Raw genomic sequence first — 10,703 nt, 5'->3', positions numbered from 1 at the left:
GCCCGGGCAGAATGTCACGATGGACGAGGGGGGCACGCCCCTGCTCCCCGACTGCCTCCTCTACCAGATCTTCCTGAGCCTGGGCCCGGCTGATGTGCTGGCCGCCGGGCTGGTGTGCCGCCAGTGGCAGGCGGTCTCCCGCGATGAGTTCCTGTGGAGGGAGCAGTTCTACCGCTACTATCAGGTGGCCCGGGATGTGCCCCGACACCCAGGTCAGCACCCACACGGGCAGGGCCACTCAGCGGGGGGGGGGTCCTCCCTGAGCACACGGTGCAGCCCCCGGGTAGGCCTTATCTGTGGCCAGAGGCTGGAGGCCCCAGCCCTTGGCCTTGCCTGTGGAGAAGGAGGCTTGGGTGCAGAGGTGATGCTGTCTTGCCTTCAGCGGCCACGTCCTGGTATGAGGAGTTTCGGAGGCTCTACGACTCGGTGCCTTGCGTGGAGGTGCAGACACTGCAGGAACACACGGACCAGGTCCTGCACCTCAGCTTCTCCCACTCGGGGTACCAGTTTGCCTCCTGTTCTAAGGACTGCACGGTGAAGGTGAGGGTGTCACTGGGCCTGCACCCCAGGCCTGGACTGCGTGGGCACCCAGAGATGGGAGGAGCTCAAGATGCCTAGGACAGGGTCACACGGGAGTCTCCTGTCGCTCTCAGCCTCTGGACGGCTTCAGTGGAGGGCCTGGGACAGGGCCTCCCTGCTGCCCCTGCTGAGAGTCCTGGCCAGGTCCCACCCACCCACATCTTCATGCAGATCTGGAACAATGACCTGAGCATCTCCTTGCTGCATAGTGCAGACATGAGGCCCTACAACTGGAGCTACACCCAGTTCTCCCAGTTCAACCAGGATGACTCGCTGCTGCTGGCCTCAGGTGTGTTTCTGGGGCCACACAACTCTTCATCTGGTGAGATTGCTGTCATCAGCCTAGGTGAGCAGGAGCCCTGGGCTGGGCCACGCTGCCACCCTCTGCCAACAGCCTGCCCAGCCCTGGCCTCCCCGCAGACTCCTTCGCCCTGCTGTCCCGAGTACGAAATAAGCCCTACGACGTGTTCGGCTGCTGGCTCACAGAAACTAGCCTCATCTCGGGGAACCTGCACCGCATCGGAGACATCACTTCCTGCTCTGTGCTGTGGCTCAACAATGCCTTCCAGGTGCAGCAGGAACAGGGGTCAAGACAAAGGGCACGGGGGGGCAAGCAGGGCTCCCAGGCCTGACCCACGGCCTGGCCCCCACCACACTTGTGCCCTGTATAGGATGTGGAGTCAGAGAACGTCAATGTGGTGAAGCGGCTTTTCAAGATCCAGAACCTCAACGCCAGCACCATCCGCACGGTGATGGTGGCTGACTGTAGCCGCTTCGACAGCCCCGACCTCCTGCTGGATGCTGGTGACCAGGCTGTATCCCCATGCCGTGTCTTTGACCTGGGCTGCAACAGTGAGGACGAGACAGCCAGCCCAGCTCTGCGTGCCCCAGGCCGCGCCAAGGAAGGCTTGCGGCACGCGCTGGATGGCATGTTGGATGGGCACACACAGCTGTCAGAGCGCGCGCTAGAGACCAGGGTGGCTGAGCTGCTGGCCCAGGGCCGCACCAAGCCACCTGAACGCAGCACTGCCAGGAACAAGTACCTCATCTTCACCACCGGCTGCCTCACCTACTCGCCGCACCAGATTGGTAATGCAGGGCCAGGAGCCAGCACAGGACCCACAGCAGGCTCACATCCCCTGGTCCCTGCACACCCAGTCCCAGGCCGGGTGGTGGGAGATGCTGGGGTTAGGGCGTTCAGATCAGGCTGGGTGCTCTGGGGTGACCCTGTAGGCTCTGTCTTCCACAGGCATCAAGCAGATCCTGCCTCACCAGATGACCACGGCGGGGCCCGTGCTGGGTGAGGGCCGGGGCTCCGACGCCTTCTTTGATGCGCTGGACCATGTCATTGACGTGCATGGACACATCATTGGCATGGGGCTGTCCCCCGACAACAGGTGGGCCTGCATCCCAGGCGGGGGCCTCCAGCAGCCTGAGCCTGTGCATGTCAGTTCCTAGTGCACGCCCCTTGCTCAGGTACCTGTACGTGAACAGCCGTGCCTGGCCACCTGGTTCGGTGGTGGCTGACCCCATGCAGCCGCCGCCTATCGCGGAGGAGATTGACCTGCTGGTGTTTGACCTCAAGACCATGCGGGAGGTGAAGCGGGCCCTACGTGCGCATCGCGCCTACACACCCAACGACGAGTGCTTCTTCATCTTCCTGGACGTCAGCAGGGACTTTGTGGCCAGGTGTGGGTGCTGGGCGTGGGTGGCCAGGGCTGGGGCAGGGGCACCAGCAGTGGGCATGGGGCTCACCCAGGCCCTGTCTCACAGCGGGGCCGAGGACCGGCATGGCTACATCTGGGACCGCCACTACAACATCTGCCTGGCCAAGCTGCGGCATGAGGACGTGGTCAACTCGGTGGCCTTCAGCCCTCAGGAGCAGGAGCTCCTGCTGACAGCCAGCGATGACGCCACCATCAAGGCCTGGCGCTCACCCCGTACCATGCGTGTCTTCCAGGCCCCGCGCCCCCGCCCCCGGCCCTTCTTCTCCTGGTTTGCCAGCCACCGGCGCTGAGGGCAGCAGGGACCTGAGCTGTGAGGACCCCTGGGGGTAAACAGGGTCCGCAGTTCTTTTCTGAGTGGGCAGAGCAGCTTGCGGCAGCATAGCCTGAGGACAGGCGCAGGCCCACACGCCGAGCACAGCACTGCTCACGCCACTGGGTGCAGCACTCAGTGGCCACTGAGGGTGGCACCACAGACCCCACGCCAGCCGCGGCAGCCTGGGGTACACAGGACGTTGAGGCCTCCCCTCTCACCCACCCCTCTCCTGGCCAGAAGGTCACACAGCCTGGGCTATCAGCCAGGCACGCGTCACAGTATAGCCCACACCTTGGGGTCCTAGGCCCAGGATGGCAGCCCATTGGCAGCAGAGGGCTCAGGCCCTGGCGCTCGGCTTGTGTGCCAGTGGTCCTGGTGAGCACGTGGGCTGCTGCAGACACACGTGCACTCGCTGCCCTGAGGCCCCGAATAAAGAGCTGGCCGCAGCACACTCCCTGTCTCTGCTGTGCCTGCGTTGTCCCCCTGGGGCTCCTGATGCAATGGAGATGAAGCCCGGAGCAGCTGCTGCACACTGTACCGATGGCCGTGGATGGTCCCAGTATGCCCCGTCGTCCTCACGGGGGAGGGGACTTCCCGGGCTGCCGGCTGGGGAAAGGGAGTGGGTGGGCTCTGGTCAGGCCAGTGGGCCTGGGCACCCCCAGGTGGGGACAGAAGTGGGCCATATGTGCAGCTGGCTACACTGAGTGCTGGTTTCAGGATGCCCTGGTCCCCACAGAAACAACAACATGGAGGGGATTGGCATGAGTGAGGCACCGTGGATCAGAGGTGGCCCCCGGCCTGCTGGGGAGCCACAGCACCCACGGGGTCAGGTGGGGGCAGGGAGCTGGCACTGCACAGTGTGGCCTGAGGGCCCCAATGTGGCAAGTGTTCACACCCCACATGCGGATGCAGATGAAAGCCAGGAGAGGAGTGGCTGTGTCCAAGGGGTGTTGCACTGGTGCGTCTCTGAGCCTGGGCTCCGTCCCCAGCCTGGGAAGCACAACAGACCTCCCCATATGGGTCAGGTGAAGCTGGGAGCCCCAGCCACAAGGGCCCATAGAGGGTGTGGTGTGTGTCCTCTCGAACAGCCATAGCCCCACGGCTTCTGGAAGAGGACCTGAGACCTATCTGATATAAAGTGGAAAGGACAGACCCACGTACTATAGAGCAGGGAAGCAGAAATTGAAAACAGAAATTCAGACAAGCTGGAACAGGCAGAGTGGTTGACACTAAAAGCTCATGCCGAACACTGCCCTGTGTGAAGATCAGGAAGCAGCAGGCAGAGCCCACAGGGACAGCAGGTGAGGGGGCCCTGCATCCCACCTGCCCAGGTATGGTGCAGACTAGTGAAGAGGAAATGGGAGCCACGCAAAGAAATCTTGACACAGGCTGACCTCTGACGGAGAAGGAACCACGTGTGGATGTATCCTGTGCCCTGTGGCTCAACAAGGGCACAGAACCCTCAGCACTTAGGGAGGCTGGGTTCCCTGGATGAAGTGGGGCACGAGGCTCTGCCCGTGATGCAGCTACAGACCTTGCACTGCGGCATGAATGAGGAGCAGAGACATGAGGCCCCGCAGCTGGCACCAGTCACCTCTCCTCCCTGGTACAGCACCTGACTCCATGCTGCTAGAACCTGAAGTGAGCCCAGGACCAGCCCAGCAGTGGCTTGGTGCTGAGCGGGAGTGCCCTGGGCCTTCTTCCTTGGCTTCCTCGTACCCAGCACCCCTGTGGTGGGTTGTGGGGGCCGTGGGAGCCCACAGAGCCACATCAGGTTGGGGATGTGGGCCGGGGACTGTCCTTGCCATCAGTGCAGCTACAGCTCAAGAGGGAGCCATCTTGTCACTTTCTCCCTCTGCCCTCCTGCCATGTAGAAGGACAAGAGGGCAGGCCAACTGCACCCCAAATGCCTGGCTGAAGGGCTAAAGGTTACAGGGAGCTGTGGAGAGCAGCCCCACAAGGCAGCTGTTCCTAAGCCCAAGGCTGCTCCTCACTACAGCGATCAATTGAGCCAGACAGTGCAGGTCACACTGGACCGGGACTCCCCAGGAGCAGTGACTGGAGACCAGAGCGTACCAGGCCATGGCCCACAAGACCAAGTGCCCGCTGCACAGACACAGCATTTCTGCAGGACAGAAGGAAGTTTGCAGCCAAAACGGAATGTTCAGAATGTCTGGAAGTTTCCCAAATTATCTAACATGGACCGACCAGAAAAATGTCAGCCTGCAAGGAGGACACACCACAGACCAAGGATGAGAAGATGATGCTGGAATTACCCGACAAAATACAAGGCAGTTGTGACAAAATCTCCCTGTGCCAAGACCCGCCCAACAGGACAAAGGGAGAATCCAGCCTGCGCTCAGCACCTGTGGGGCGGGAGATAGGGTCAGAGCCCACAAGGTGAAAAGGACGATCTGCAAGAATGATGGCTAAAAGCTCCCGTACTCACTGCAAGTGTGGACCTGCAGACTGAGAGTCGAGCAAGCCCAAGGACACCTACACAGAATGCACACAGCACAGCCACGAGCCCAGAGGCCACAGAGGTCTCTGCGTGCAGGCAGGAGGGCTGCCCACCAGAATCCTCTCCCACGGGCTCACGACAGACACTGCTCTGGGGAAGGTGCTGCCAGGCAGCTCAGTACAGGCCAGGGCGACCTGGGGGACGCAAAGGGACCACCCAGGGCCAGAGTCTGAATCCCAAAGGGCCTCTCTCAACAAGCTGCAGATGCACCCAGCAACAATGGCACACAGCAGCCCTCATGCCTGGGGATACAGGAAGGGAGGAGAGTGGAGTCCAAACCCAAAAGGAAAGACCCTCAAACTAAGCCAAGAGTCCAGACTTCAAGGCCCAACCAGACCCTGGCCAAGGCTGGGCCAGGCCTCCAGCAGCATCTAGCCCCACACAGTACATTGGAGCACAGCCCAGGCCCAGGCTCTTAGTTGGGGCTATACCCTGGGGTCCTCAGTTCTGGGTGCTGGGGAGCTGGGTTCTTGGGCTCCACCAGGCATGGCACCAGCTTTCTATAACATCTCTACTGTCTCTGCAGTGCTGGTGAGATGCAGGTGGAGGCTACCACAGCCTGCAGGGTCAGCCCCTTCTACATGCACAGGCATGGCCCTGAGCTGGGATGCCAGGGGCTGGGGAGTGTGGCAGACCTGACAGTGGAACCCAAGCTCCCAGGCCCAAGGCTCTCTCCATGCAGTGCCAGGTGCCAGCACTCCACAAACCTCAAACCTCAGATTCCTGTCCGAAAATGCTCTCTGCACACAGCAGGCTGAGAATCCCTCAATTCCCTTCATTCTATTAACCTTTCTAGGTAAAGCCTCCCTTCCCAGCCTGCCTACCCCGAGGGCCGGGTGACTCAGCCGCATGGCCACTCCAGCCTGGGGAGTGGGGCTCATCGGGGAGTGACAAAGAGAGTTCTCTGTGATCAAGCAGACAGTTCAGGATACAGGGTCCGAGGATGAATGTTCACCATGGCAGTGAGAGCGACAGGTTACTGCGGCCAGAGGCCAGCTGCACAGTGGATGATTCCTTAGCTGCAGCTCAAGAGAAAGAAACAATCAGCCTGGCTCTATCTAGTCTTCACAATCTCACACACCCAGTAGGTCCCAGGAATGAAGATCTCTCGCTTGACTACGCCTCTCTGCCAGCAAATCTTCAGTTCTCTCACATGCTGCCACTTCCCGAGGACATCAAAGGCTCTTGCTTCCAGAGCAGGAGTAAGCGCAACCACGAACCCTTTATTGCTCCAGAAAGATTTGGAAATAGCAGTGTGGGCTTCGGTAGTAACACTCATTCCCATGCACCAAAGTGACACGTCTTGTAGATGGCACACGATTTGTTGTGAATCCACAGATCTTCACTGCTCATCCGGACACCGTGTTGGGAAGGATGTTCAGACCAGGAAGAGAGTACAACTTCACACGGCCCAATGAGGAGAGAGTATGAGATTGCCAAAGGAATCAGTGCGACTGTATTTCGCACAGTGCTGGACTGTTACAAAACTGGTATCATCAATTGTCCGGATGGCATCTCTATCCCAGACCTCAGAGACACCTGTGATTATCTCTGCATTAATTTTGACTTCAACACTATCTGGTGTCAAGATCTGAGTGCTTTACTGCACGAGCTGTCTAACGATGGTGCTCACAAGCAGTTTGACCACTACCTCGAAGAGCTGATTCTGCCCATCATGGTGGGCTGTGCCAAGACAGGGGAGCGTGAGAGCCACATTGTCATGCTGACGGACGAGGACTCCGTGGACTGGGATGAAGACCACCCCCCGCCCATGGAAGAAGAGTTCTCCCAAATTCTTTATAGTTCCAAGCTCTATAGATTCTTCAAACATAATGAGAATCGAGATGTTGCTAAAACAGTGTTAAAGGAACAGGGTCTGAAAAACATTCGCTTTAGGATCGAAGGTTAACCTACCTGTAAAGAAAAAATAAAGAGAAGACCTGGCAGGCGGTCTGAAGTTATCTATAATTACACGCAGCGTCCCTTTATCCAGATGTCATGGGAAAAAGAAGGAAAGAGTTGCCATGCGGATTTCCAGTGTGTTCGAAGCAGGTCCCTCACAAACCTGGTAGGTGCCAGTGAGGACGTCATGGAGGACCCGGAGGTCCTCGTGCACCAGCCACCACAAGTGGACGAACTCGACCGGCTCAATGCCCCCCTTGTCCCCATGGTATCTAATGACTTCCAGGATTAGGGCCGTCACGGGTCCACCCTCCCCGTGGCCAGGCTCCCATCCTCCCCATGGTTGTGTCACCCTGACCCACGCCTCCCCTACCTTTGGCCTTCTCGTAATTAACGTGCCTCCCCCTCTGTAAGTCTGTGTCTCTGGCAGGGGATGAAGAAGCGTCCCGGTGATCAGGCTAACAGCTCTGCAGCAGCCCTGGCAGCATGAAGAATTGGGGTCTGGTGCTGTCACTGAGTTGGCATAACTGCAAAAGCTCCGGAAAGGAAGTCAAGACTCCTGTTGCCTCGTAGTTAGCAAGGCAGCCCTCATCCTTTCCACTCTGTGGTTGCGTTTGTTTTGTCTTAGATCAGACAAATGCATAGTAAGCAGCAAAGGGACCAAAGGTAAAGAGAGACAATCTCTGTCTTCTGAAAGCTGGCACTGAGATGCTCACGAGAGGTTTATGGAATCCCATTCCTGGGGCCTCTGCACCCAGACTGCATCTAGAGAGAACAGGCTCACTCAAAATCTCAAAAGGAAATTCCTAAGAGCTGAAATTGTTTCCTCATTAATGCAGTGAACAATCCAAAATCACACAAGACAAGTTCTTTGGCAGAAGAATGACTTAATGATATTCACGAAACCTTTTTAGCTCAAGGTGTAGGAACTTAAATTGCTGAGTGGGAAAGTGTCGACTCCAGGGCCTCTGCAGATCAGGCTGAGTGCGTTCTCCTGGCCAGGCCTCTGGGGCAGCACACTGCTGAGGGTGTGGGTGTGTGCAGGGGAGAGCGGAGAGGTTCCTCACCGGTGCCAGCGTCTTAGATTGCTAAGAGCGCCAGAGAGGGCATTTGGGATGAAACTGGCTGGGAGATGTCACCAGCAGACTGTTCCAGGGCAGGTTTTCTCAAAACAGGTTCTCATACCAGGGAGTCTTAGAGGTATCTGTAAATTACTATTTTTAAAATACCCTAGTAACTACTCACTGGGTAAGAAAATGATGGTGGTGTGGTCCCCAAAGGAAGGGCAAGTTGAAGGTCCAGGTGTTGCCTGGTTGCTGTCAGCTGTTAACGCTGCATGGTGGGGGACAGTCCAGATCAGTCTCCCCAGTCCCCACCTTCCTCTGACAGCTCTGTGGTTGGTAGCAGCAGAGCAAAATTTAGTTCCAGAACCAGGCGGTATTTGGAAAGTATCTCCCATTTCTGGTCAGAGTTGCCCATCTTGGCATTTACCCACCATAGATTGTGATTAGGCACACAGTTTCCTCCCAGTTCTTCAAGAACACCACTAGTTTTCTTAAATTCCTTTCCCATAAGATGCTATAGGGCAGGCTACTTGATTTCCTCCAAAAACAAAGCAAGGTGTTGTGAGCCCCCTTTTCCCCTGGCCTGAGAAATAAATGTTTTCTTTTTGACCTCCAAAAAAAATTTTAAATAAATAAAATAAAGGTAAAGCCTGAGCTTTCACAATCTCTTTCCTCCTGATTGCTGTGAGTTCGAGACCAACCTGGGCTACAAAGTAAGTTCCAGGTCAGTCTCAACTACATAGTGAGACCCTGTCTCAAAAAACAACAACAAAAAAAACAAAAAAATAATCTCTTTCCTCCTTGCACCTTGCTATAATGAAACACAAACAAACCAAAAAAGCAGCCACACAGCACCAGGAATGCTCTGCTGCTTAGAGATTTCTTCCCCAGACACCTGAGTTCAGGCCTCTTAAATGCTACCACCCCAGAGCCCCGGGCACAGACAGGATCAGACAGGCTCCTCGTGACTGCAAAAAGCATGCTGCTCATTTCCACAACCCTGATCTCGCTTCCGACTGAGGCCTTTCCTGTACACCCTCTACCCTGCTCACGGACACATGACCCTGACATCCCCGGGGAGCTGCAGGCTCCCCACCAGCTCTGCTGAGCCCTCCTCAGAATGAGCAGATGGCCTTGACCGCACCCTGCTTTTTCCAGCCTGTCCCACCACTAGCCAGTCTCACGGCCATCCCCACACTTCAGGCCACAGGTTATAGCAACACCCTCACTCCTGACACCGACTTCTGTCTGCAGAGTCTGCACATCAGCACCGAAGACAACACAGTGTCCCCTTATCTGCAGGGCAATGTCCCTAGATGCCCAGCAGGTGCCAGAGGACAGGACAAGCCCGTGGCCACGAGCACTTGTGTCTACAGTAAAGCTTATTTATAAATCAGGCACACAACCACAATGACAGAATAAGTCACATGATGCAGTCACATTGCACCACACCTTTCCTTCAGGAAGCACCACCAGGTGAATGTGAGTCTCCAGCAGCACCACCCTGTGCTGGTCTAGGCCCCCAGCCAAAAGTGCTGTGATGCCACAGCCGAGAGTGACGAGCAGCTGACAGGAGGGTGGTGTATGCTGTGGGGAAGGAGACGAAGCCATAACCGGTGCCAGGATGGCACGATACACCCCCACACTGCTCAGAGTGCTGCGCAATTTAAACCATTAATTGTTTATTTCTGAAAATTCCATTAACTAGTTTTGGACTGCAATTAAACAAGGGTAAGCGAAACCATGGGTAAGTGGGGCTCCCATGCAAAGACGTACGTGAGATCCTTAACGTACATTGCTCCACCCACAGCAGCACGCCATGCCCAAGGCGGGTTACTGCAGGACAGCAAGGCTGCCTCAGTCCTGGCACGGATGGCTGTGACCACACGGTACATCAGGAGAAGCGATGGCAAACTTCCAGAGCACACGTGCCACACCACCAATGGTCAAAAGGAATGGCTACCTGCAAGTCCCTGGACGCTGGAAGAGCGCCACAGGTGTGCATCTCATGCCTGGCCAATTTTTTTTAAAGGGATGGGAAGCATCTCAGCACCAGAGCACACACCTAGCACACATGAGGCCCTGGGTCCAAAAGCCTCAGCAAACTTCAAGGACCAGGGAACCGCTTAGCCTGCTCAGAAAACCAACAAAGCACTCTGCAGGGGCATTGCCGGCCATGGAGAGAGGGATGCTTTCCCCAGCCCAGGAAGAACGCAAGGGCATCCACTCCAACAATGCCTGTCAGATCCCCACAGGATGTCTCAGCCCACAGGTCACAGCCCAAATTTAAAGACTCAATGCAAAACTGGGCATGTGATTAAAAAGGTATTACTCCAATAAGAATTAGAAATGGCAAATAAATATATGAAAAAATGTTCAATGTCACCAGTTATTCAAGAGATGCAAATTAAAACAACGCTCAGATTCCATTCTACTCCAGAAAAAATGACTGCTGTCAAGAAATCAACCAACAACAGAGCCAGGGATTTAGCTCAGTGGTTCGGTGGCCTGCCTCACAAGCGCAAGGACCTGAGTTCAATCCCCGGTACCAAAAAAAAAAGAAAAAAGAAAAAAAAAAAAGAAATCAACCAACAGCA

At 56.4% G+C, this 10,703-nt stretch overlaps 1 protein-coding gene and 1 pseudogene across 4 annotated transcripts; both read left to right on the top strand.

Moving 5' to 3' along the window:
• The first annotated feature begins 6 nt into the window (after nucleotides 1–6).
• On the top strand, nucleotides 7–3,070 carry Fbxw5 (F-box and WD repeat domain containing 5). 4 transcript variants are annotated; one of them, XM_010608835.1, is made up of 8 exons: nucleotides 7–212; nucleotides 383–540; nucleotides 751–868; nucleotides 1,000–1,148; nucleotides 1,251–1,668; nucleotides 1,829–1,976; nucleotides 2,056–2,268; nucleotides 2,353–3,070. In XM_010608835.1, exons 1-8 carry the CDS (start codon nucleotides 20–22, stop codon nucleotides 2,594–2,596), a joined length of 1,641 nt encoding a protein of 546 aa, XP_010607137.1. In that variant the 5' UTR covers nucleotides 7–19; the 3' UTR covers nucleotides 2,597–3,070. The 4 variants fall into 4 exon arrangements, with proteins under 4 accessions (XP_010607137.1, XP_010607136.1, XP_010607135.1 ...); XM_010608834.1 differs by having other exon boundaries at nucleotides 751–925; nucleotides 2,074–2,268; XM_010608833.1 differs by having other exon boundaries at nucleotides 751–925.
• Nucleotides 3,071–3,147: 77 nt separating this feature from the next.
• Nucleotides 3,148–8,704, top strand: LOC104851599 (annotated as a pseudogene).
• The last annotated feature ends 1,999 nt before the right edge of the window (nucleotides 8,705–10,703 follow it).

Source organism: Fukomys damarensis, unplaced genomic scaffold, assembly GCF_012274545.1.
Source record: "Fukomys damarensis isolate Sample0158 unplaced genomic scaffold, DMR_v1.0_HiC HiC_scaffold_36, whole genome shotgun sequence".
Lineage (NCBI taxonomy): Eukaryota > Metazoa > Chordata > Mammalia > Rodentia > Bathyergidae > Fukomys > Fukomys damarensis.
The sequence above is the reverse complement of the archived record's forward strand: the minus strand, read 5'-3'. Positions and strand labels throughout refer to the sequence as shown.